The sequence below is a fragment of the Sus scrofa genome, chromosome 2 (genome assembly GCF_054392235.1).
Source record: "Sus scrofa isolate SSC_HxYL_T2T_F1_AM1 chromosome 2, Sscrofa_HxYL_maternal_Yorkshire_Landrace_v2.0, whole genome shotgun sequence".
Lineage (NCBI taxonomy): Eukaryota > Metazoa > Chordata > Mammalia > Artiodactyla > Suidae > Sus > Sus scrofa.
Window position 1 is genome coordinate 27,800,298 of NC_139384.1, and position 26,708 is coordinate 27,827,005.

Consider the following 26,708-nt stretch of genomic DNA (forward strand, 5'->3'; position numbering starts at 1 on the left):
TATGTGCAAATGTTTGCAAGCAATTTATTTTTGAAACGATGCACTTTTAAAAAATTCAAGTCAAATCCAGGAACAGACTAGTTGGTGGGGATCAGCTGGCCCCTCCACCACAAGAGGAGAAGAATCCATTTCTGAAGTCAGAGCGGGAGGCAGGCATAGCTACTCCACCGGGGAGGTGAGTTCCTTGAGTCAGGAAGAAGCTTGAGAGGGGAATGCTGAGGCTTCATCAAAGACGGGGATCCTCTGGCCCTATGACCTCCTGGGCTAAAGCCCAAGGCAGCATGTAGGGTCTGGATATAGAGGAGGGCAGACCCTCACCCACCAGTGGGGACACTCTTGGTAATTCTGTAACTGAAATGAATGATGCCTTCCCAGAATCAGGCCTGGGAGGGGCTGAGGTCTCCTCACACTCCACACAGGCCCAGCAGCCTCTGTATCACAAGACCTCAGAGGGAACCTCACACGCCAACATCTCCTTGCTGTTTTTGTGTGTGGCTCCTGTAGCTCAGATGACCTGCTCAGGGAACACAGGGGCACTGGGACTGGGGAGCCTGGGAGAGTCCCCTATCTGAGGGGAAAAGCCCAGAGAGCAGGAAGTGAGGTGAGTCAGGCAGGCGAGGCTGAAAGTCAGAAGGTGGACATTAGGCATTTGGGTCTGTGTGGCCACAGAGCAATGGTCAGAATCATGAAAATGGAGAGAGGCTTACGACAGGGAGTTTGCCTACGGCACCTAGACTAGGCCTGTACCTGAAGAGGCCCTAGGGCAGCACTGCCCAGAGGAAGAGCCTCCGGGTGATCCCTGGGGCGGAGCCGTCCTCCATCCTGGTTGCCAGGCCTGGGCTAGGAGGTTCCGGAGGCAGGCGTTCAGCTGAGGGAAGCACAGTTCAGCTCCGAGTCCTCCTGGCTGCCCGCTGCCACCTGCTCCGGCTCATCTGGGCTGTCGGTGATGTTGGGCTCACTGGAGCACTGCCGGTGGGGTGGGGGGAAGCTGGGCGGCAGGAGCAGGCACTTGTCCTCACTGCCAGCCTCCTCCCCTAAGCCTGAGTGCATCATGGTGGCCATGGCCAGCAGCTGGATGTCCGAGTGGGCATTGGCCACTGTGTGCCGCCGGATGCTGCCGCACTTCTCTAGGTAGGCCTCCCCCTCTTGCTCCGTCAGAGGGGTCAGGGCCATCTCATTCAGTGGGCGGCTGACTGGTGCAGCATAGTTCAGGAGTGTGACCTTGGGCCGGACCCTGGAGTGGCGCCGGGCTGCAAGAGAAAGACCAATAAAGACGGGGTAATTGGAGAGTTGGTGTCAAAAACTCCTAATTAGTTTCGGGGAAGAGGAAAGTGGTGGCTCCACCCTCAGGGACAGTTTTAAATGAGACCCTGAAGTAGAAGGGAAGAACTTGGCCAGGTCAAATGCTTCCTCGTGCAACTTTATCTACTTAATGCCTGATACTGCCTATGACCAACACGCCCCTCATAGTAGGGGCCACCAAAGGACTTTCCATGATAGATGAGGTCCAAGGGAGCCTCCAGTCTTTTCCAGCTGCTGCCTGAGCTTCACTGGCTTTGCCCTTGATTCCCTCTCAACCAGTTTTCTTTGAAGACCTGGGCACTGGCTGGACCAACCAAAAGCCCTCTGGTTCTACTCAGCATGATGTACCCTCTGCCTTGTCAACAGAGGAAGTAGAAAAGGCTTCATAGGCGTAAATCCAGAGGAACAGACAACTGGGGGGGCCTCAGCTATCAAAGCAAGGGCAGTGGGACATCCTCCAGACTGTTCTGAACCAGGACTACCAGCGCTCCCAGCAGGTCAGTGGTTTGAGACCCACGTTCTGTTCAAGTCAATGCTCTGGACTCAACCAAAGAATGAACGAGGCTCCATGGGTGGCCTCCATAGAGGCAGAGAGGGCTGGACACAAATTATAAAACTGCTACTTCTTGAGCTCTCACTGTATTCTAAAAACTATGCTAAATCATGAGATGCATTCATCCTTGAATCCTAAAAACGTAACCTAAATTATGATCGTTTTCTCCTCTGTAAAGTGGGAGATAACATGATGATCAGAGGTAGTAACTTACCTCCGCTCACACAGCTAGAATGCAGTAGAGCTGGGATTCAGACAAGGTCTGTCTCATTCCAGACCTCACTCTGGCCAGCACCAGAGACTGACAAAACAGAAGCCAGCAAATACAAGGCCCAGGGAGGAGGAGGGGCAGCCAAGGGATCAAGCTGAGGGCCAGAAAGGTAGTGAGAGAGACAGAAGCCAGCAAATACAAGGCCCAGGGAGGGGCAGCCAAGGGATCAAGCTGAGGGCCAGAAAGGTAGTGAGAGAGGGTGGGGTGGGGAGGAGGCAGGAGCAGCACTGGCCCCTGGCCACATGGAGCCCCAGATGCAGCCCTCCGTAGGTTAACAGACATGCAGTTCTGAACTTGGGCAAAGGCACTGTGGCTAAAGATAGAAATTTTGATATTTTCAAAGACTATTGAGGAACATTAAAAAAATGTTCACTGTATAATATTTAGTGACAAAGGCAGAATATAAGCAGTATTATTATATGCTATTTTTTCCCTTTATAAAGTAAAACTGGGATTACACACACATACATGCACACACATATAAAAACTGAGCGAACGATACATCAAAATATTAATAGTAGTTACCTTTTGGTAGAGGGATTACCAGTGCTTTTTTTTTTTTTTTTAAGGTTCAAAATTTAATAATCTGTTCAAGGGCAAATGCTATAAAATTTGGTTGTGATGATCATGGTACAACTATAAATTAATAAAATTCATTGAGTAATTTAAAAAAATCTGTCCAAGGGCTAAAGCTTCAAAAATGACATTAGGACTCATAATCCCTGTCAATTTACTATTTTTGTGTCTCTTAACAGACATTTCATCAACAAGCATTCACCAAGAGTTTACACTAGGAGAGATAATGTGGTAGGAGCTGGGATAAAAAATTGAGTTAAGTTATCTGCCTTCAGGAAACCTCTGGTCTGGTACAAACAATAAAAATACCAATTAGGCAGATTCATAGTTGTGTTGGAAATATTGTATGTAATACAGTGCTCCATAGATCTTTTCAAAATGAGTAATTTGCTTATGTATTTTTTTATTACTCAAATGAATTTATCACATCTGTAGTTGCATAATGATCATAACAATCTGATTTCACAGGATTTCCATCCCACAACCCAAGCACAGCCCCCCACCCCCCAAACTGTCTCCTCCAGAGACCATGAGTTTTTCAGTGTCTGTGAGTCAGCATCTGTTCTGCAAAGATGTCCTTTTTTCAGATTCCACATGTCAGTGAAAGCATTGGATGTTGGTGTCTCATCGTATGGCTGACTTGGCTTAGCATGATAATTTCTAGGTCCATCCATGTTGCAAAAAATGCTGGTATTTCGTTTCTTTTAATGGCTGAATAATGTTCCATTGTGTATATGTACCACATCTTCTTGATCCAATCCTCTGTCGATGGACATTTAGGTTGTTTCCATGTCTTGACTATTGTAAATAGTGCTGCAATGAACGTTGGAGTACATGTGTCTTTGTGAGTCATGGTTTTCTCTGGATAGATGCCCAGGAGTGGGGTTACTGGATCAAATGGTAGTTCCATGTTTAGTTTTCTGAGGAATCTGCATACTGCTTTCCACAGTGGTTGCACCAATTTACAATCCCACCAACAGTGTACTAGGGTTCCTTTTTCTCCACACCCTCTCCAGCACTTATTGTTTGTAGACTTTTGGATGATGGCCATTCTGGCTGGTATAAGGTGGTACCTCAGAGTGGTTTTGATTTGCATTTCTCTAATGATGAGTGATGTTGAACATCTTTTCATGTGTTTCTCGGCCATCTGTATGTCTTCTTTGGAGAATTGTCTGTTTAGATCTTCTGCCCATTTTTTGATGGGGTTGTTTGTTTTTTTGGTATGGAGCTGTAGAAGGTGTTTACAAATTTTGGAGATGAATCCCTTGTCCGTCAATTCGCTTGCAAAGATTTTCTCCCATTCTGTGGGTTGTCTTTTCATTTGGTTGGGGGTTTCCTTTGCTGTGCAGAAACTTTGAAGTTTGAGTAGGTCCCATTTGTTTATTTTTCTTTTTATTGTCACTACTCTGAGAGGTGGATCTGAGATATTGCTGTCGTTTATGTCAGAGAGTGTTTGGCCTATGTTTTCCTCTAAGAGTTTGATAGTGTCTGGTCTTATATCTAGGTCTGTAATCCATTTGGAGTTTATTTTTGTGTATGGTGTTAGGGAGTGTTCTCATTTCACTCTTTTCCATGTGGCTGCCCAGTTTCCCAGCACCATTTATTGAACAAGCTGTCCTTTCTCCATTGTATATTCTTGCCTCCTTTGTCATAGAGTAGTTGGCTGTAGGTGTGTGGGTTTAATTCTGGGCTTTCTATCCTTTTCCACGGATCTATATTTCTGTCTTTGGCAGTACCATATGGTTTTGAAGATTGTTGCTTTGTAGTATAGTCTGAAGTCAGGGTGCCTGATTCCTCCAGCTCCATTTTTCTTTTTCAGGCTGTCTTTGGCTATTCTGGGTCTTTTGTGCTTCCAAACAAACTTTAAAATATTTTGTTCGAGTTCTGTGAAAAATGTCCTTGGTAATTTGATAGGGATTGCATTGAATCTGTAGATTGCCTTGGGTAGTATAGTCATTTTGATAATATTAACTCTTCCAATCCACGAGCATGGGATATCTTTCCATCTCTTTGTGTCATCTTTGATTTCTTTCACCAGTGGCTTGTAGTTTTCAGAGTACAGGTCTTTTGTTTCTTTAGGTAGTTTTACTCCTAGGTATTTTATTCTTTTGGATGCGATGGTAAACGGTATTGATTCTCTAATTTCCTTTTCTGCTTTTTCATTGTTAGTATCTAGAAACGCTATCGATTTCTGTGTATTGATTTTGTATCCTGCAACTTTGCCAAATTCGTGGATAAGCTCTAACAGTTTTCTGGTAGAGTCTTTAGGATTCTCTAGGTATAGTATCATGTCATCTGCAGATAGCGATAGTTTTACTTCTTCCTTTCCAATTTGGATTCCTTTTATTTCTTTTACTTATCTGATTGCTGTGGCTAGGACTTCCAGAACTATGTTGAAGAGTAGTGGCGAGAGCGGACATCCTTGTCTTGTTCCTGATCTCAGCGGGGATTCTTTCAGCTTTTCACCATTGAGAATGATGTTTGCTGTGGGTTTGTCGTATATGGCCTTTATCATGTTGAGGTAGGTTCCTGTCATGCCCACTTTCTGAAGGGTTTTTATCAGAAATGGGTGTTGGATTTTGTCAAAGGCTTTTTCCACGTCTATTGAGAGAATCATATGGTTTTGGTTCTTCAGTTTGTTAATGTGGTGTATCACACTGACGGATTTGCGGATATTGAAGAACCCTTGCATCCCTGGGCTAAGTCTCACTTGATCATGATGTACCGTCCTTTCAATGTATTGTTGGATGCAGTTTGCTAGTATTTTGTGGAGGATTTTTGCATCTATCTTCATCAGTGAAATTGGCCTGTAGTTTTCTTTTTTTGTGTTAGCTCGTGTCTAAATGTTGGATAGAATTTGCCTGTGAAGCCATCTGGTCCTGGACTTTTGTTTGTTGGAAGTTTTTTAATCAGAGTTTCAATTTCATTTCTTGAGATGGGTCCATTCATCTTTTCCATTTCATCTTGGTTTAGTCTTGGAAGCGTGTACTTTTCTAAGAATTTGTCCATTTCTTCCGGGTTTTCATTTTATTGGCATATAGTTGCGTATAGTAGTCTCTTATGATCCGTTGTACTTCTGTGATGTCCATTGTTACTTCTCATTTTTCATTTCTAATTTTATTAATTTGAGTCCTTTTTTTTGTTGTTGTTGTTGTTGTTGTCTTTTTGTCTTTTTGTCTTTTCTAGGGCCGATTCCCACAGCATATAGAGGTTCCCAGGCTAGGGGTCTAATTGGAGCTGCAGCCACTGGCCTACACCAGAGCCACAGCAATGCAGGATCTGAGCCGCGTCTGTGACCTACACCACAGCTCACGGCAACACCGGATCCTTAACCCACTGAGCGAGGCTAGGAAGGCCAAGGATTGAACCCGCAACCTCATGGTTCCTAGTCAGATTTGTTAACCACTGCGCCGCGATGGGAACTCCCTCTTTTTTTCTTGATAAGTCTGGCTAAGGGTTTATCAATTTTGTTGATCTTTTCAAAGAACCAGCTTTTTGTTTCATTGATCTTTTCTATGATTTTCTTCATTTCTGTTTCATTGATTTCTGCTCTGATCTTTATGATTCTTTCCTTCGACTACCTTTAGGTCTTGTCTGTTCTTCTCTCTCGAGCTGCTTTAGCTGTAAAGTGAGCTTGTTTCTTTGAGCTTTTTCTTGTTTCCTGAGGTGGGCTTGTATTGCTATAAGCTTTCCTCTTAGAATGGTTTTTGCTGCATCCCATAGGTTTTGGAGTGTCGTATCTTTGCTGTCATTCGCTTCTAGGTATTTTTTAATTTCCTCTTTGATTTCTTCAGTGATCCATTGGTTGTTTAGTAGCATGTTGTTGAGTCTCCACGTGTTTGTGTTTTTTGCAGTTCTTTTCTTGTTGATGTCTAGTCATATGGCATTGTGGTTGGAAAAGATGTTTGATATGATTTCAATCTTCTTAAAGTTACTGAGGTTGGATTTGTAGCCCAGGATGTGATCAGTCTTAGAGAATGTTCCATGTGCACTTGAGAAGAATGTATTCTGTTACTTTTGGATGGAATATCCTATAAATATCTATTAAGTCCATCGGGTTTAATGCTTCCTTCAGGGCCTGTGTTTCCATATTGATTTTCTGTCTGGATGATCTGTCCATTGATATGTATGTTCTTACTGCCATTTTATTAATCTCTTTGGATTTGTTTTTGTTGGTCTTTTTTCTTCCCTTCTTTTCTTGTTTTCTCCTCTTGTGGCTTGATGAGTATCTTTAATGTTGTATTTGAGTTGATTTTTGTTTGTGTATCAATTGTAGATTTTTGGTTTGCAGTTATTCTGAAGTTTTGATGTAAGATGAGATTGTTCTAAGTTGTTGTTCTCTTAATTGCAAGTTCATCTCCATTGTCTTGCATTTGTACCCACCTCTTCTCATTATTTCTCATTTTGGTGGCATAATTGTGCATGGATGATTTCATATCTTTATTGATATACCTTTACTGGTGAGCCTTGTCATGTTTGGTATTTTTGTTTCCTGTTGCCGTCTTTTCTTTTCTGCCTAGAGAAGAACCTTTAGTATTTGTGGTAAGGCTGGTTTAGTGTTGCTGAATTCTCTCAGCTTTTGCTTATCGGTGAAGGTTTTGACTTCTCCTTCAAATCTGAATGAGAGCCTTGCTGTGTAAAGTAATCTTGGTTGGAGGTTTTTTCCTTTCATCACATTAAGTATATCATGCCACTCCCTTCTGGCCTGCAGAGTTTCTGCTCAAAAATCTGCTGATAACCTTATCAGGATTCCCTTGTATGTTGTTTTTTTTCCCTAGCTGCTTTCAAGATTTTCTCTTTGTCTTTAATTTTGGTCAGTTTGATTAATATGTGTCTCAGGGCGTTCCTCCTTGGTTTTATTTTATATGGTACTCATTGTGCTTCCTGGATTTGAGTGAGTGGTTCCTTTCCCATGTTAGGGAAGTTTTTGGCTATTATGTCTTGGAATATTTTTTATGTCCCCTTTTCTCTATCCTCTCCTTCTGGCACCCCTATAATGTAGATGTTGGTGCGTTCAACATTGTCCCAGAGTTCTTGAGACTCTTTTCATTTGTTTTCAGTTTTTTTTCTCTTTTCTGTTCTGCATCCCAAGTTTCTACTAATCTGTCCTCCACCTACCTCACTTATTTGTTCTTCTGCCTCCTGTATTCTGCTGTTAGCTGCTTCTAGTGAATTTTGTATTTCAGTTATTGTATTTTGCATCTCTTCTTGTTTAAGTTTTATATCTTGTATCTCGTTGCTCAGTGTTTCCTGTAAGTTATCCATCTTTGCCTCCAGTTTATTTCCAATGTCTTGCATCAGCTTCAGCATCAACAGTCTAAAGTCTTTTTCCTTGAGGCTGAGCATCTCCTCCTCATCCCTTATTTGATTCTCTGGGGTTTTTTCTTTCTCCCTCATCTGAGTTATAGTTCTCTGTCTTTTCATTTTTTATAGGTTTTTGGTGTGGTGACCTGTTTACGGATAATAGAGTTGTAGCCTCTCTTACTTCTGGTGTCTGCCCCCTTGCGGCTGAAGTTGGTGGGGAGGAGGGCGGTTGCTGTAGGCTTCCTGATGGGAGGGGCTGATGCCTGCCCACTGGTAGGTGGAGCTGATTCTAATCCTTCTGGTGGGTGGGGCTTAGTCTCTGGATGGGATTAGAGGCAGCTGTGTGCCTGAGGGGTCTTCAGGCAGCCAGTTTACTGCGGGGGCGGGGCTGTGTGATCCCACCTGGGTTGTTGTTTGCCCTGGGGCTTCTCAGTGCTGACTGATGGGTGGGGCCAGATTGTCCCAAAATGGCCACCTCCAGAGAAAGGCAGGCTGCTGAATATTCCTGAGAGCTTTGCTTCCAATGTCCTTCCCTCACAACAAGCCACATTCACCCCTGTTTTCCCAGGAGATCCTCCAAGAACTGCAGTCAGGTTTGACCCAGATTCCTATGGAGACTTTGCTCTGCCTTGGGACCCAGTGCACGTGAAAGTCTGTGTGTACCTTTTAAGAATGGGGTCTCCGTTTCCCCCAGTCCTGTGGAGCTCCTGTGCACAAGCCCCACTGGCCTTCAATGCCAGATGCTCCAGGGGCTCTTTCTCCCAGTGCCAGATCCCCACATGTGGGCATTTGATGTGTGGCTCAGAACACTCACTCCTGTAGGTGAGTCTCTGTGAACCAGTTAGTTTCCAGTCTGTGGGTCTTCCCACCCGGGAGGTATGGGGTTGTTTATATCGTGTAATCGCCCCTCCTACCTCTTGATGTGGCCTCCTCTTTGTCTTCTGGAGTAGGGTATCTTATTTAAGGTTTCTGGCCCATTTGGTTGAAGATCGTTCAGCCTTTAGTTGTGAATTTTGTTGTTTTTAGGAGAGAAGTTGAGCTCCAGTCCTTCTATTCTGCCATTTTAATCCCATCTCCAGATTACCAGTGCTTTTTAAAGTTTCTTCTTTATATATTATTTTTTAAATTTTAGTTCACATGCATGCATTTCTTTCATAATGAGGAGAAAAACATTTTGGGACATGAAAATTGCGAGTCACCTTGTGGTGGCTGGAGCTCTCAGAGTGGCTATGACCTCTCTGAAACTGAAGAGAGGGTTCAGGATGAAGTCATTGTCTTGTATGGCTTTGTGCAGGGGGTTGGTAAGACAAGAAGGGTCACCAAAGTGGCCATAAATGTACCAAGAGCTAATAACATACATGAAAGTAGTGGAGAGTTTCAGCCACTGTTCTAAGCATCTTGTGTGTATATGAACTAAGTCCTCTCTACCCAGTGGGGGAGGTACTGTTAGCATTACTGCCACTCTGCAGATGGGGAAAGTAAAACACCGAGAGGTCAAGTAACCTGCCAGTGTCACCAAGAGGAGGTGAGCTGGGACTGGACTACAGGTGTGGGCCTCTAGAAGCCAAGCACCTCGACCGTAAGCCCCTTCTCCCCTGGAGAAGGGAGGCAGCTATAGGATGGGCTGGAGAGATGGGAGAAAAATCGGAATAGTCAAGGAACTGAAATTCAGGGAGAAGAGTCTGAAGGAGGAAGCACGCGTGTCAGCAGCACCCTGGTTCCTAGGGCCTTTCCAAACCAGAGATCTACAGTGTAGCTGGAGCAAGGACCAGGGCAGGCTGCATCCCCTGCTCCCAGGAAAGTCTCCACACAGGCACTGGCCCCTTCTCCCGCTTAGGCACCATGCTGCACTGCAACTGGACGAAAGGCCCCAGAGAGGCAGAGGAGGGGAGGATGGCGGGCTGAGGGAGGGGTGGGTTCTGGTCAAAGCATCTCCTCCTCTTTAGCCGCCCTTGTCCTGCTGGTGCCCACTTCTCCCAGCCTCAAACCGCCCACACCCTTGTGCCTCTCTCGCTTTCCATGGCTCCACAGTCCCTGAGAACTGGAAGACCCCCACTGTCCCTCTTTCAGCAGGGGATGCTGTGGGGAGAAGTGGAGAAGGGCCTGGCCACGTCGGTGCTCCCTCCACCCCTGACAGGATCATGGGGGAGGCTACTTTCTAAGGGAAAGCAGACAGCCCTCGCTGGTCACGGGCTGGCCTTGGGGACAGCTTGTGCTGCTCTAGTTGACTGTCAGCTCTTCCCTTGGGTCTGGAGGCCCTGATACATGCTCTTGCCACTCCAGAGCACAAGCTCCTAGATGGGCATCACAGTGAGATGCACATCAATCTGTAGAACTCCCAGCAGTTCCCGTCACGGGTCCTCTTGTATGTCCATGTGAGTATATGTGCATATGTGTCTGTCTGTATCCACACACACACACATATATACAGTGACAACAGATGAATTCCTAATCCTTAGGATTAAGTCACCAAGACTATTGGCTGAAGCCCTCGGGGAGCTATTTGGTAGTAACAGCAATTATTTCTCAAAACCAAATAATAGGGGCTCCCACTGTGGCACAGTGGGATCGGCAGTGTCTTGGGAGCACTAGGACGTGAGTTCAATTCCTGGCCTGGCACAGTGGGTTAAGGACCCAGCGTTGCTGCAGCTGTGGCTTAGTTCAAGGCTGTGGCTCAGATCTGACCCCTGGCCTGGGAACTCCATATGCCTTGGGGCGAACCCCCCCCCCCAGCCAAAAAAAAAAAAAAAAACCCATAAATAATATTACATTGAATTTAGAGCTTACTGAGTGTGTTCCCATCTGCTGTCTCACTGTTGAGTCTTATTCTCCCTCTGAAACACTAGCACATTGTCATCCCCATTGTTCAGATGAGGAGGACTGAGGCCCAGTGCAATTCTCTTAGGCTCTGGATGGCAGTGCTCAGATATTCTTCACTACATGGTATTACAGCTCAGGGCTCTGCTACTGCCCTTGGAGACCTGCCCCTTAAGATGGCCTACTTTCTGAACTCAGGTTACAGCAAACACTGCCTCCAGCAGGCGCCAGACAAGAGGCTGGGTCATTGGCCCCTCTCTTTGGGGAGAATTAATAGGAGACAAAACGCCAAACCACCAGGAGGGAAAAATCTATGCCAGGAGCTGGCAGAGGTCCTCTCTGAAGCATGGGTGCTTGTACACTCTAAGCCACACATCTCTCTAATGTTCCCATACCTTTACAATAACTATGTATTACTTTTATGATCACAAAAATCCATAACTATAAAATGAAAGCACTAGAAGAGTTCAAAGAAGCAGGGACCCCATTAAAGAGCCATCCTTTAAAAAAATGCCCTTGAAAACAATTCATTTCTCTCCCGCCGCTATTCCAAGCAAGCGCTCTAGGTTGACGGTTGCAAAACTCACACTGTGGCCGGAACCTCACAGCCAGCCTGGCAGGAGACTGGGCTGGACTGCTGGGTGAGCATTTAGTATGTGCCAATCCAGGAAGAGAAAAGAGAACAAAGGTTGGGCCCATGATGTGGGATGAGGTGAGGGCCTGGGAGACAGATGTGCAGGCTGGACACACACAGCATCTCTGGAGGAAAGAATTCATCGATGATTTCCATAGGCCCCAACCCAGTAGAATAAGCTAGCAAGGTGTCTCACATGGGTGCCTGGATGTCATTCATCTCTCCCACACTGTTAGTCCAGCAGCCCCAAGTCCCTGGAGGGTTCAATAGGCAGCCAACTGACAAGAGAAGCCACTTGGGTGGTTGCCCAGAGTGAGCATGGCCAGCCTGGAGGAGGCGGTCCCCGTGACACCTGCCCCCTCGTTAAACAAACACATCTTGAGCTTTGTGCAAAATGCTGTGCTTCATTGCTGCTGAGAGCGAGAGAAATGTCAGTCTGATGTGGGGCCTGCCTGGAGCAGGGCATGAGTGTATATTGCGGGAGGGTGTAGGGTCTTCAGAACAATCAATATCTGAGCATCCATGTACGATATCACAGTGGGAGACGCTTCACTGACATGGTCTCTGACCATTCTGCAGAAAAGGAACCTGAGGTTGAGATGCTAAATCATGTCACATTCATGGTTAGTGAGGAAACCAGGATTTAAGCCCAGGGCTGACAGCACCGCCCCTGCTCCTGACCTCTGGACCACCTGCACACAGATCCGTGTTAAAACAAGGTCAATGCAACAATGTCAGGGCAGGACTACAGCCAAGAACACTATGGAGATTCAGAGGAGGAGTCCTGAAGAGGGGTTGTACCAGGTGGGCCCTTTCCTTTGAGAGGGACTGAAAAACTGCACCCCACTGACTCCATCCGTGCCCTCCCTGGGATGAGAGGTCTAGGCCACTCCTGGGGTACAGGGGAGTCACATGCAGCGAGCTCACAGTCTAGGGTGGGGGGAGACTGACAAATAATTGTGCCATGACCACACAGCATGGCAAGGGCCAGGGTGTGGTCTGGGGTCCAGAGAAGGGAAGGGGAGGCACACAAAGACCCTCCTGTGAGTGATTCCACAGGCTCCAGGCCTTCCTAGCTGGGCCATTCACACAGCAGGTGGCAGCTCTACCTGGGCCCTCCACGGGACAGGGCAACTTCCTCCTCTGTGTTCAGCCCTCTGTGGCTCAGAGATGTTAAGTAACTTACTCCAGGGCACACAGCAGAAGCCCAGCCCCTGGGGCTCCCACAGCCCCGCTCCTTCTGTGGCAGGCCCCACCTCTCTCCTTAGGGCTATTCTCTGACCCAGACTGAGCGGCCTCCAGCTCTCCCTCCTGCTTTCAGGGTGGAATGTTCTGGCTCCCAAGACTGGGTGTGGGCACAGCCAAGACCACAGGGATGGCAGGGCTGTGTGAGTCCCCTGAGGCGGACAGCATTTCCTGGTGAAGCTCCCACCAGGTTTCAGAGCCAAGCCCAGGACCAGTGTGTCAGCCACACCCCCGGTGAGGCCAGCCGCCACCGCCACCGGGGGCCCCTCGGGAGGCCTTAAAACTGAATATAGCAGGCCTGGAGCTGACCATCACCTCCCCGCACTGTGGCTGCTTGCTCTTTTTCCCCTCCTTTTGTTATTTGCATCAGGGAGAGCCAGCCCTGCCACTCAGAGAAGGAAATTTCCACTGAGAGACTGATGCAGCTGCGGACACCCACCCCCACCGGGGCCTAAAAACTGTTCTCTCCCTCGCAAGGGTGTCCTTGGAGCAGGGAGAAGGGCTGGGCCTGCCACCTCCCGCACCTACCTCAAGCCCCTTCCTGCCAGTCACATGGGGTGGGGCCGGGGGAGCCTTTGTTCCCTCCTTACTCCCCAGGCCCAGGCGCCCTGCTGCTCCCTGGCATTCAGCCCCCTGCGCTGGAGCCAGCGTGGCAGCTCCTTTCAAACCCCCAGAGCGAAGCACAGCCCTGAGGAGGCGGTCCTTTGTTGGGGACTTGGTTCCCAGGCCTTTGATCTCTCAGGCTCGCCAGCCGGGCCCCACCGGAGTGGCCCCCATAATGCGGCCATTGTGACCCCGGCACACCACGTCCGCGGTGGGCGTCCCTCTCTAGGCCCCGGCACCTGAAAGCCCATGAATGCCTACTTGTCACCAGGACGAGTTACAGTATCTTGAGGGAAAGGGCCGTCCCCCTGGAGACACAATGGAGAGGGGGTGTGGGAGGCCAGGCTTTTGTGTGGGGGAAGCCAAGCGCTAAGGGAGCCCGGCCAGGCGGCAGCTTGGAAGCCTGGGAAGCTAGAAAGGTAGGACGTGGGCCTGGCCTCTGCCAAACCGGCCCGGCTCTGTGCCGCCGCCCAAGATCCCACTACCCTCCTCCTCACCCCCACACTCTCTGTGCCCTAGAAAAGTGACAGCTTTAGGGGGGAGGGTGCACATGTCCACGCACACACACACACACAAGCACACCTGTTCTATCACACACACACCCTCGCTCCATCACGACGTCAGACCTCATTTTTTCTCTCTGAAGCAAGCCTTGTACTACATCTGCGCACAACTTAATTCTCAGACCCATCAACCCGGCCGGCAGGAAGAGATCCTGTCCCATGAGTCCTGGGATCAACACAGGTGGGCATGTGGGTGCAGTGGGGCACCCCCTGGAAAACCATTTCTCTGTCTCTGGTCACTCAGCCCATGTGACCCTGGGGACATGGGATGTTTCTTATCAACTCGGAGTCTGAAGCCACCATCCCCCAGCACTCAGTGAGGATAAATACGTGCCAGGTGCTTGCTCGGGGCCTGGAAGGTGATGGGCACTTGATAACAGGTGGCTTTGGAGATGAGGACCCAGCTGCCCTTGACCCCTCCCACCCAGACAGGCCCAGAGCAGGCATGGCAAAGCCCTCCTGAGAGTCCAGGGGTTGCTCACATCCACTGCATCTCCCCCGTCTTTCCCTCGGCTGGTCCTTACAACACCCTCTCCCACAGGTGGGAGAAATGTCATTGCCTCCATTGGACTGAGGGGAAGGCTGAGATCCAGAGGGTCCTGTCTTTATCAGAAGAGGGTGTCTCCAGTAAGGAGGGGCCACTTTGGCTTTTTAGTGTCCAGGGGTTTGGGACAGCATGTCTGCCTCAGCTACCTCTTAGTAGTAAAATCAGTCACCTCCTAGGAGTTGATGGGGTGGGTGGGGTGAGGGTGGAGTGTGGGGGGTCAGCTGGTAAAATGCAAACAGCTGGGGGCTTTGAAGGCCTGGATCCCAGAGTCAAGCAACCTTGACTCATTGGCCTCACCTCTGCATGGGAACATGGCAGCCCAACCCACGTGGTGCCAAGGACTCCATCTGTGTCTGGCAGGGTCCCCTGCTGCCAGCCAGTTTGCAACTCTAAAGTTCTCTCAGTTCCTCAAACGCTGCACCCTCCTGCTCCCCCCTCAACTCCAAAAATCTCCCAAAGAGGCTTCCCCTCGCCGCTGGAGACAGTCTTCCCTCTCCATTTACTCAGCTAACTTGTATTCATCCTCCAGGTCCCATCACAGATATCACTTCCTCCAGGGAGTCTTCCCTGATTTCCCAGTCCAGGTGAAGTCCCCCTGCCCTGGGCCCTGGACTTCCCTGCTCAGAGCACTTGTACACTTATGAGTCACCATCTAATGTTTGTGACCTCCTCCCTGGACCTTGCTTGCCACAGGGTAGCAGAGACTCAGTTTAATCACAGATACACCCACAGCACCTCACAAGGTACCTGGGACAGGGTCTCAGTACGTATTTGCCAAAATAATAATAAAAATTATTCAAAAGAGAGTCATTTCCTTCCGTATTTGCCACAACTGTGACCACGCCCAGAGGCAAGGATTGTCCTTGGTATGAGAATAAAACCTTCAGCCTTTGATCAAAGTATGTATTAGTCTTATTATAACCCAAGAGTTGAAAGTATTGCCTCTTAGAGCGAGTCCTCACTGAACAAACTTGCGAATTTACTCTCACTCCTGGTTCCAGGCCCAGTGGCTGCTGGAGTCCCTGGCACAGCGCAGCTAACCTGCTGGGTCCTGACATCTACCTGGACCTCCTGGGATGCTCCCACCCCAAACTCAGTGGCCAGTGGAGCCAAAGCAGGAAGGTCACGGCCGGGGAAGGCGGAGCACTGTTTTCCTTCAGCAGTTGTTTCTGGCCAGCGTGTTCCAGCCAACCCCCAAGGGGCGGGGGGAAGAGGGAGGAGGGAGGGAGGGAGGGAGAGGGAGGACCAGGCAGGCGGCAGGCTGGGGCTGGCACCCTCCCACTTGTGGCGGCTGTGGTTAAACTGGTGTCTCCCACCCTGAAAACTACGGTCAGCCCTGCCTTTTTTTTCCCAGTCATGAGGCCCGGGAAGGGGCAGGAAACTGGCTGGAGGCTGCTGCTCCCCCCTTTTCTCTGAAGCTCAGCCACGTCTCTGTTCAAGCAAGAAGAAGGGGCAAAAGATTCCAGCTTCGGGGAATCCCTTTTCAGCCTCTGCATGTCTCCGTGGGTGCTCGGGGACAGATGCCGCCTACCCACTAACCAGCTTTTTTTTTTTTTTTTTTTTTTTTAATGTCATCTACCGTATGGCCGGCACCATTCCAGTTGCTGGAGACAGAGCCATAAACAAAAAGTTCCTGCATTGGGCAGGGGCAGGGGGGGCTCCATTTCAGAGGGTAACTGAGGAATGTTTTCTATGACATTCTAGAGCTATTGCCCATCTAGACCGTGGTCTCACTGAGCGAAGGAACAGATCCATGCAGCTCTAGCTTCTGCAGGGTGACTAGAACAGAGCCCGAATGCTAGCTTTAGAGCCACTGAAAAAAGCCCAACAGGATCTGTGCCCCATCCAGGAGCCCCTGTCCTTGGCACGAAGGCCCTGGCGGTACCCACAGAAACAGAGTGAGGAGCCAGCCACTGGGTCTCCAGCCACACACACAATGAGTCGAAGCTGCTTTCAAAGGGAAATTCATCACAGGCGCGCCAGGTGGGGGGGCAGGGGGGACGGAGCGCACAGTAAGGAACAGTTTTTGGTATCAGCTATAGGAAAATTAACATCACAGACACTGAAAACGATCAAAGCCACTGATCAAAGATACGGATCAGACAAGCTCCACCACAGAGGTACAGTATCAGTCCCTGGGGAGGAATCGCCCAGCGGGGAGGTACCGCAACACAGGCCATCGAGAACCATGAGCGGTGAACGTGCACAACCCACGTGGGAAGAAGTACAGGGCACGGCGCCTAAGCGGGGCTCAGTAAAACAGAGCTGCTACCATGATCACCGAGGCTCCTGGCAGCCTGAGGGCTGAGAGCTGTGCCCCTTACCCAAGGTGTACACAGGGCCTGAGATGCCGCGGTCTTCGCTGATGCCGAGGAAAGGCGAAACCACCTGCTTCACCAGCTCCTCCAGCTGCAAGTAACCCTCCGTGGGGCCTGTAGGCTCGTGGACACTCTGGAAATAAACACCCAAGAGAGAGAAAGGTCAGTCGGAGTCTAGGTGGCCAGCTGATCCTGACTGCACTCCAACTGCATTTGAGGCAGTGACTCAGCCGCTGCATCCTTGCAGCTGGAACAAAGGAGACCCAGGTCTGTAGCCCCAGGCACTTGTCAGGGGCGGTGGGGACCAGAACTGTGCATGCGGAGGACCGTGGCCTCTCCAGCTGGGCCCCACTGACACAGGGCCAGCGGTGGGACTGTCCCCACCCCAGCTTCTGGGGTGAGATCTGACTGGTCCCAAGCATAGTAATCGTGCCATCACCACCACAGTGACTGCTTCACACCTGGCTGGCGGAGCTTCATATAAGCCTTTCACTGGTACCAGAGCACGGAGGCTGCCCAGCAACACAGGGAGGGGGCGCCCTCCTCACTCCCTCCTCTAAAAGGTGAGGAATTGAGACCGAGAAAGCTGCAGTAACTTGCTTCAGAAACCACAGCTGGTAAGAGGCAAAAACCCAGGACCAGAACCCAAGCTGTCTGGCTCCAAGCCCACTTTCCCCTTGTTAATAGGCTAGAAAAGAAAGGGGGAGGGACTATGAAAAAGTCCAGGACAGTAGAAGGGAGGGTCACTGTGGAACTCAACACTCATTTAGCACCAAGAGGAAGAATCAGCATGAACAGCGTGACAGGAGTGGTCAAAGCTAAAAGAAACCAGAAGTCAACATGGTTTTCTAGAAAACCAGCAGACACAGAGCGAATTCAGTTTCTCCCTGGAAAGGCCTGGAAGTTGTGCTCTCATGTTGAGGGCTGCAGGGAAGCAGAGACAAGGCTCCGTGGGGACTGGCGGGAGTGGGGAGTCAGGGGTGCGGTGTGGGGGGGGATGGGGGGTAGGAACAGCCCAGTGGGTTGTCCCATCAAATTCTCAAAACAGAAGAGAGTTTTTTTTTTTTTTTTAGGGCCACACCCATGGGATATGGACGTTCCCAGGCTAGGGGTCAATTGGAGCTGCAGCTGCTAGCTTACGCCACAGCCACGGCAATGCAGGATCCGAACCGCATCTGCAACTATGCTGCAGCTTGTGGCAACTTCAGATCCTTTAACCCACCATGGACCCCACATCCTCATGGATACCAGTTGGATTCGTGGCCCCTGGTCAGCTCCATCTCAGTGACATGGAGGGGGCTGGGGGAGGGGGAAGGGCAGCTTAAGGAATCAAAAGTGGAGGCTGAGGAGGCGGCGGCTAGGGTGCAGAAGAGTTGGAGGTTAGGGCTGGGAAGGGGTTGGAAGAGAAGAGATGCAGTGAAAACGTTGAGTGGGGCTTCCTGGCCCCTGAAGGGGGTGATGATGGAGACAAGGCTTGATGCCCCCAATCAGCAGCTCAGCAGGAGCTGAAGCCTTGGGAAAGGCCAGCATCGAGATAAGAAGCTTCACCTAGGCAAGCACACACGAGTCTGCCTCAAGGCGGTAGAAGGGAGAGGGGAGCCTTATTCATGAGTCCAGACACCCACCCCCAGCCTCAGTTTCATCCCCAAAACCACCTTGGTTGAGCTTCAGAGCTGAGAAAACTTTTTTTTCTCATTCTTGATATTTCTCATCTGACTTCTTCCCCCCTCCCGCCCCCCCACCAAGCCTTCCTCTCCCTACAATCCCTAAGCACTAAACAGAGAGGGATGGGAGTTCTCTAGTGGCCTAGTGGTTAAAGATCCAGCATTGTTCAGTCCTTGGCCTGGGGACTTCTGCACGCAAAGGATGTGGTCAAAATTAATAGTTGAGAGTGATGACAGTGAGGAGAGGAGGTGAGGATAAAATGGCTAAGGAACATATGCTTCAGAGCCAGGGGGTTTTCTCCCAGGGTAGCTACTGAGAACCCAGCTTGTACACAGCCCTCCAGAAAGGAGCTGCCCTCAGCCCTCGGCCTGGCCGCTGGACTGGCTATGGATTTGCACGGCCTGGTGTAAGATGAAAACCTGGGATCCCGTGTTCAAAAGTTGTTAAGAATTTCCAGATGGTGATGGGAGAACCGTGCACAGGGCCCTGCCGAGCATGGGGCCCTGGGCGATGGCCAGCAGAGAGCACACCTGCTTGGCTGGGTGGTCCCCTCGGAAGGCACCAGGGCTCAGGGTCCGTCTGCCTAGACTCCTTATTCAGGACCCAAGCTCTACTTCATGCTTCTCAGACCTGAGCTACACAGACCTGCGCTCCAATCTCCCTTCCTTCTCCTTCCTTTCCATAAAAACACGTGACCGAGGATTCCAGCCAATGACACCTGTCATCCTGATAGGCAACTCTTCCTCCTCTCCAACTTCAGGAAAGGGGGAAAAGGCCCAGAAGGATGGCCTAGCTAGAGGACCAGAAGAGAACGGCAGCAGCTGGCGGGGAGGGAGAGATCAGGGGTCCCATGCCTGAGGTTCCATCCCTGCCGACAGGGCAGCGGGGGTCTTCACAGGCTGATCAAGAACGACACTGTATTCCCTGAAGACAGGCCCACAGCTGACACTGTGCCATCTGAACTTGGTACAGAGGTCGCAGAGGCATAGCATTTGGGGATGTCCCTAGGCCACAAGCCTTGTTTCTTGGAATTGTGCATCCCTAGCCATAGAGCTAGGCTCATGGAGGCCACATTTGTTCTGCTCGATCCTCCCCAAGGTCATGGCTGTTTGGCAAAGGGGAGTCATGTGGCCTGAGCTGGACCAAAGCCTTCCCTGGAGTGGACACAGTTCTCAATCTTACTACCTTGTGCTGTGGGGCCTCAGGCAAGCACATGCACTTCCTGGGTTTCAGTGTCCTCATCTGTAAGACAGCAATAACAACCATGCCCAACTCATAAAGTATTATTCAATTCAGAAAGCAACATATTTTAAGTCCTTGGCCTGTGCCTAACACATAGCCAGGAACCGATAAATGTTAGCTCATTTTTCTATCATTGATTTAGAATTGGGATTAAGAGGAGTTCCTGTTGTGGCACAGTGGTTAACAAATCCAACTGGGGACCATGAGGTTGCGGGTTCAATCCCTGCCCTTGATCAGTGAGTTAAGGATCCGGTGTTGCCGTGAGCTGTGGTGTGGGTTGCAGATGCAGCTCGGATCCCGCGTTGCTGTGGCTCTGGCGTAGGCCGGCGGCTACAGCTCCGATTCGACCCCTAGCCTGGGAACCTCCGTATCCCACGGGAGCAGCCCAAGAAATGGCAAAAAAACAAAAAATAAAAACAAAGAATTGGGATTAAGAGACACTAGGCAGCCATCTGGGGTGTGTCTTGGTGGCAATGCACCAGCTATGAGATGCCAGGTTGGATCAGGTGCACACCGCAGCACTGAATGCAACTCTGCAGAGAGAGAAACAGAGACCAAGCCCAAGAGGGCTGACACTTAAGAAGGCTAAACTGAGTCCGGGCGTGCCAGCCACATGGGCCCTTCCCCTCATCTTGTGGGGGACTCTTCACTCTTCCTCCCTCGGTTTGCAGTGATGTGTCTGTCAGGCTCACCTGCAGGATGAGCAACATCTGGATGATGGACAAGGGTGGCTGGGGCTGGGCCAGCAGCAGCAAGTCGTCCAGCTTCACCTTCAGCAGGACCAGGTCACGGAAGCCCAGCAGGGAGATCTGGCGGATGGTCAGCTCCTGGCCCTGGGAAGAGAAAAGAGCCAGGGCCGGGAGGTGAGAGCCTGTGGGATCTGCCACGAATCACACGGGGTCCAGGACAATAATGGATGGGGTGGGACGAGGCATCTGCAAGGCCCAGGGGGGCTGTCAAAGAGTCGAAGCTTTGCCCCATCCTTCAGAACGAAAGCTTTGTTTAAAGTAAGGTGGGGAGTTCCCATCGTAGCGCAGTGGAAACAAATCCAACTAGGAACCATGAGGTTGCAGGTTCGATCCCTGGCCTTGCTCAGTGGGTTAAGGAACCAGTGTTGCCATGAGCTGTGGTGTAGGTTGCAGACGCGGCCCAGATCTGGTGTTGCTGCGTCTCTGGCATAGGGTGGCAGCAACAGCTCTGATTAGACCCCTAGCCTGGGAATCTCCATTTGCCACCAGTGCAGCCCTAAAAAAGACAAAAGACAAAAAAAAAAATTAAAAAATTAATTAAAAAATAAAGTAAGGTGGGACTAATTCAAAAAGATCCATGCACCCCAGTGTTCCCAACTGCATTATTTACAACAGGCAAGACACAGAAACAACCTAAATGTTCATGCACAGAAGAATGGATATGGAAGTGGTATGTATACACAATGGAATACTACTCAGCCATAAAAAGAATGTAAATTTTGCCATTTGTAACAACATGGAATACCTGGAGGGTATCATGCTTAGTGAAATAAGTCAGAGAAAGAAATATGCTGTCTGTTATCACATGCAGAATCTAAAAAGGAAAACAAGCAAATGGACATAACAAAAAAGAAACTGACACATAGACATAAGAAGCAAACTAGCAGTTACCCACAGGGAGAGGGAAGAGGGCAGAAGCAGCATAGGGGTGGGGATTAAGAGGTATAAACACTATGTTAAAAATAAAAAGGGATATATTGTACAGTAAGGGAATATAACCAATATTTTCTAACTTTTTTTTTTTTTTTTTTTTTTTTTTTTTGGCTTCTTAGGGCCATACCAGCAGCGTATGAAAGTTCCCAGGCTAGAGGTCGAATCGGAACTACAACTGCCAGCCTACACCACAGCCACAGCAATACGGGATCCAACCTGTGTCTGCGATGTGCACTACAGCTCACAGCAATGCCAGATCCTTAACCCACTGAGCAAAGCCAGGGATCGAACACGGGTCCTCATGGATACTAGTCAGATTCGTTACCATTGAGCCACAACAGGAACTCTTTTTTGATAAATTTAAATGAGTATCATCTATAAAAACATTGAATCACTATGTTGTACACCACTGTAAACTAATACTGTAAATCAACTATACTTCAATTAAAAAAAAAAAGATAAGGTGTAACTTGATCTGCCTAAACGCCCTGAAGATGATACAGTGGGGGAAGTGCTGTGCTATGAGCGGTCAGGAAGGAGGAAGAGAGAGGAAGAGGCGGAGAAACAAGAGAAAAGATCAAACCTGCTTCCCCAGCATCACCGGTTTAACATCTGAGCACGCAAGTTCCCACTGTGGCTCACTGATAACGAAGTAGTATCCACTAGTATACATGAGGTTGGAGGTATCAATCCTGGCATCACTCAGTGGGTTAAAGATCCAGTGTTGCTGTGGCTGTGGCCTAGACTGGCAGCTGCAGCTCCGATTCAACCCCTGGCCAAGGAACTTCCATATGCTGCAAGTGCGGCCCTAAAAAGCCAAAAAAAAAAAAAAAAATCTGAGCACCAATCCCATGTCAGGTAAAGGAGGCAACATGGCACCCATTAGACTCTTTGGCAGACTCGAGTAACACAGGAAGAAAAATCACTGGGAAGGTGAAAGGGACTCGTTCAACAGTGTAGGGTGGGGGGGCAGAAGAGGGAAAGAATAATAACCCTAAAGGCTGACCCTCACCTAAGCTCTGACCATGTACCAGGCATGATTCTAAATACCCCAGAGGCACATCCATGAGGACATGGGTTCGATCCCTGGCCTCGCTCAGTGGGTTAAGGATCCGGTGTTGCCGTGAGCTGTGGCATAGGTCGCAGATGTGGCTCAGATCCCAGCTACAGCTCTGACTGGACCCCTAGCCTGGGAACCTCCATGTGCTGCGGGTGCAGCCCTCAAAAGACTGAAAAATAAAAATTACCCCAGACGCAGATGACATATTTAATCCCCACGACCACCCTTTGAGATAGATACTGTAAAACCCACTCTACAGATGAAAAACCCTACAGCCCAGAGTGAGAGGAATCTACCCAAGGCAAAGCTGGACCTCAAACCGAAACTATTTGATCTGAGAGCTCCTCAGAGTTTCCCAACACTCTGGGAGGGGAAGAGGGAGTCCCTTTGCCCCAACTCTCCCTTGCACATAGATGTACAGCACACACCAAGAAGGGCTGCTCTTGCAGAGACGGGATATCGTGAGGGTCTCCCCCGAAAGAGGACGTAGCTCCCCATCCCCTCAGTCAGCCGAGGCTTAAGGAAGTCTGGCATTTCCTGTAACTACTCAGGGTTTCACAGAAACACAAGCAAGAGTGGTTTTGCCATCCCAACACCCCGTTACTCTCCAGGAGTGCACCAGTACTCACACCTTGCAGCTCACTTTAACCACTTCTATTTTTTTTTTTTTTTTCCTTTTATGGCCACCCCGGCAGCATGTGGAAGTTCCTGGGCTAGGGGTCAAATCGGAGCTGCAGCTGCCGGCCTACACCACAGTCACGGCAGGCAACACCAGATCCCAGCTGCATCTGTGACCTTACGGCAGCACTGGATCCTTCATCCATGGAGGGAGGCCAGGGATGGAACCCACATCCTCACAGAGACTATGTTGGGTTCTTAACCTGCTGAGCTGCAGCGGGAACTCCTTAACCACTTCTTGATGCTTTCCCTGGCCACCCCCAATGGCAGTGGTCCCCCACCTTTCCCAAGGTCATACCGTTTCTATTTTTTTGCACCAAGTTCCAGCACTGACTGCCTATCTCATAGGTATCTGTGCCCGGCTTCACCTGCAGGACTGCTTCCACTCCACAAGGTAGAGAAAGGCAGGCAAAGTTTCCCACCTTCGAACCCAGCAGACACTCAAACACATCTGTCCAGAGAGAAGGCAGGTCTCACACAAACACTTCCACAGGGAGCTGTGATAGGGATTTAGCTGGACTAAGACACCTCTGGGGATGTTACTACCAGTAGGGAGAGCCCCTAACTCAGGTTTTCTCAAAGTGGGGCTTCTGGATCAGCAGCAGCACTTGAAAAATTGTCGGGGGAGGGGTAGACGGGGTAATAGCAACCGTTCCCAGACCTTACAATTTTTCAAGAGCAGCAGGATCGTATCATCCTCAGACCCACACAGCTGGGCTCCTGCCTGGGTTTGAGGCTACCAGGGTCCCTCTTGGCCCTCCAGCAACTGGACAAGGACCATGCCCACTCAGACCCCTCATTCCCAGTTCTAAACCCATCTGGGCATCTGCACCTTGACAATCCCTGCCCAAATGGTCTCCTCAGAGGGACCTGGGTCTGTACTCCCTCCCCAGTAGGACTGCAGAGGCTCTCCAGTTACATGTGAATAGTTTTTTAGGAAGTTTCCTGGTGGTCTAGTGGTTAAGGATCTGGCATTGTCACTGCTGTGGTTCAGGGTTCGATTCCTGACCCGGGAATTCCTGAATGCCATGGGCGTGGCCAAAAAAAAAAAAAGAGGAGTTCCCATTGTGGCCCAGCGGTGACGAACCCAACTAGTATCCATGAGGATTCGGGTTCAATCCCTGGCCCTGCTCAGTGGGCTAAAGGATCTGTCATTGCTGTGAACTATGGTGTAGGTTGCAGATGTAGCTCAGATTTGGTGTTGCTGCACCTGTGGTGTAGGCGGGCAGCTGCAGCTCTGATTCAACCCCTAGCCTGGGAACCTCTACATGCTGTAGGTGCAGCCCTAAAAAGCAAAAGCAAAAAAAAAAAAAAAAAAAAAAAAAAAAAGAATAGAGTTTTAGTGTAGCTATGTCCACAATGTTGCATTATTCATTACTTAACTGAAATTTAACTCAGCATCCTGTATTTTGATTTGCAAGCTCTGGCAATGCTACCACCCAGATGTGTTTTCCCAAGACCCGCTGGTGGAGCAGCAAGCACTGTAGGGAAGGGAGACGCCTGCAGGCACAAGGCTAAGGCATCCAGCTAAATACTCTAAGTGCTGTCACTCGGGGGAGGGGGATGAAGGAGGGAAGGTGCTGAGCTAAGGATGAGATGAAAAGAGCGGTGGGCTGCAGGCCAGATGCTTCTACTGGAATTGTTAGGGGCAAGCCTAAATGAGAAGTGGACTCTGTAGGCACAACCTTCCAAGCTTTACATATCGACATGTATTTAAAAGCATTCCATTGCAGCACTGTTTACAATAGCCCAGACATGGAAGCAACCTAAATGTCCATCAACAGAGGCATGCATAAAGAACATGTGGTCCATATATACAGTGGAATACTACTCAGCCAAAAAAAAGAGTGAAATGATGCCATTTGCAGCAACATGGATGGAACTAAAGATTATTATACTGAGAAGACAAACATCGTATGAGGTCACATGTATGTGAAATCTAAAAAGGGGGGGGGATAGAAATGAACTTGTTTGCAGAACAGAAACAGACTCACAGACTTTGAAAACAAATGTATGGTTACCAAAGGGGACAGGTGGTGGTGGGGGGAATGGACTCGGGGTTTGGGACTGGCATATGCACACTGAGGTATAGGGAATGACTGGCCAACAGGGACCTGCTGTCTAGCACAGAGAACTCTACCCAATATTCTGTGATAATCTATGTGGGAAAAAAATCTGAAAGAGAATGGATGTGTGTATATGTGCAACTGAATCCCTTTGTTGTATAGCAGAAACCATCCCAACCTTGTAAATCAACGATACTTCAATAAAACTTTAAAAAATGGGAAGAAAAAAAAAAAGAATTCCAAATTCCTTTAAAACACCATTCAGGGCGAACAGAGCGTGGGGGCCCTTACCTCTGGTGCAAGATAATTCCTACCTTTGCTAACAGCTGCGTTATGGCTGCACCCCATGCCCCCACTTCAACCAACCTGATTAGACATGAAGCCTTAACCCCAGAGGGAGAAGCGGTCATGAGCCCACAGCAGCGTAAGCATATAACAGAGACCTGTATTTTGGACATCTCCTGACACAGACTGAGCTGCAGGAGGGTAGAAGGAAACGCATACATGCCATGGAATTAGCTGAGCTCACAGAGTAAGACGCCTGAGAGAAGCCACAGGACTTTTTCTCTCAACCCCTCATTCTGCAGCAGATGAAATGCACCTGTGCTCCGACATGGGCACTGCATTTGCCCAAACCCAGCTACTGAGTCCCAGTCCAGTGTTCTTTCTGCTCCATCACGGCCTTTCTCCTCGTCAGGAATCCCTTACGAGGGGTAAGGAACATTTATTGCTTTCCCACAATTTGGGAGCCACAGGAAACTCGCTGGAAAATTGTGCTTCCAACAACGGGGAGGGGCGTGCAGAGAAAAGAAAGAAAAAGGAACGTCTCCTTTCCCCATCGTCCTTACTTCGGAAAAGTAAGAAGAAACAAACCACTCCAAGAAAATACAGACATCCTCAAAACCAAGAGGGAAACGAGCGCCTAGAAATTGCTAGTTATGCAGGCACTGCTGGTTGCTTGAGGTTAGATGCTAAATACAGAGCAGTGAGCCCTGCAAAAGATGTCCCAGGTCCTGAGCCAACTCAGGTGCCCAATCTCCTGGTTCTCCCCCATTCACTGGCAGGCCCCTCCTGGGGGGGGCAAGGCCAAGGGGTAAGACAGACTGCCCGGGGCTCCCCAGTGAGACTGACCTGAACTGGGTAGAATATGGCCTGCAGGGTGGGGAGGGTCTCAGTGAAGAAGTGGTCCCAGACTTCAGCCAGAACCTCAATGCGATTTGCACCTACACGAGGATGAGAAGGTGGGAGGGAGAAAGAAAGAAGAGAACTTAGTCATTACTTGCAGGAGAGGCCAGGAGATGGTTCCATGTCAAAGAGAGCACGGGGGTGGGCATCGGGGGGAGCGGTTACCTACGCTCCATCTGTCAGGTGTTACTACCGTTCACATGCGACTGAAAATATGCAAAGACGCCTTCTTTCCTTTAATCCAGAAAAAGGAGCTGAATTTTGAAAAGGACAGACTAACTGCTGTCCTTTGTAACCATCACAAGAAGGGTTACAACATAATCGGGCCCTGCGCCAGGCTATTTATCTCACGAGTCAACTCTGTTACTCCACTTTATAGCCCAGACAGGCCAGGTAT

General features: G+C 49.4%; 1 protein-coding gene across 14 annotated transcripts in view; it reads right to left on the bottom strand.

Moving 5' to 3' along the window:
• The window catches only part of PRR5L (proline rich 5 like), a 166,569-nt gene continuing 139,861 nt past the window's right edge, over nt 1-26,708 (bottom strand). For 8 of the 14 annotated variants that reach the window (XM_085011436.1, XM_085011437.1, XM_005652805.4 and 5 more), the window contains 4 exons: nt 26,258-26,349; nt 20,333-20,473; nt 16,740-16,866; nt 1-1,250 (listed from right to left, as the gene is read on the bottom strand). In XM_085011436.1, the coding sequence (XP_084867562.1) occupies nt 865-1,250; nt 16,740-16,866; nt 20,333-20,473; nt 26,258-26,349 (746 nt within the window). In that variant the 3' untranslated portion in view covers nt 1-864. Of the gene's footprint in view, nt 1,251-16,739; nt 19,641-20,332; nt 20,474-26,257; nt 26,350-26,708 lie in introns of those variants that run through there. The other 6 variants (XR_014837059.1, XR_014837061.1, XR_014837060.1 and 3 more) reach the window with 3 other exon arrangements.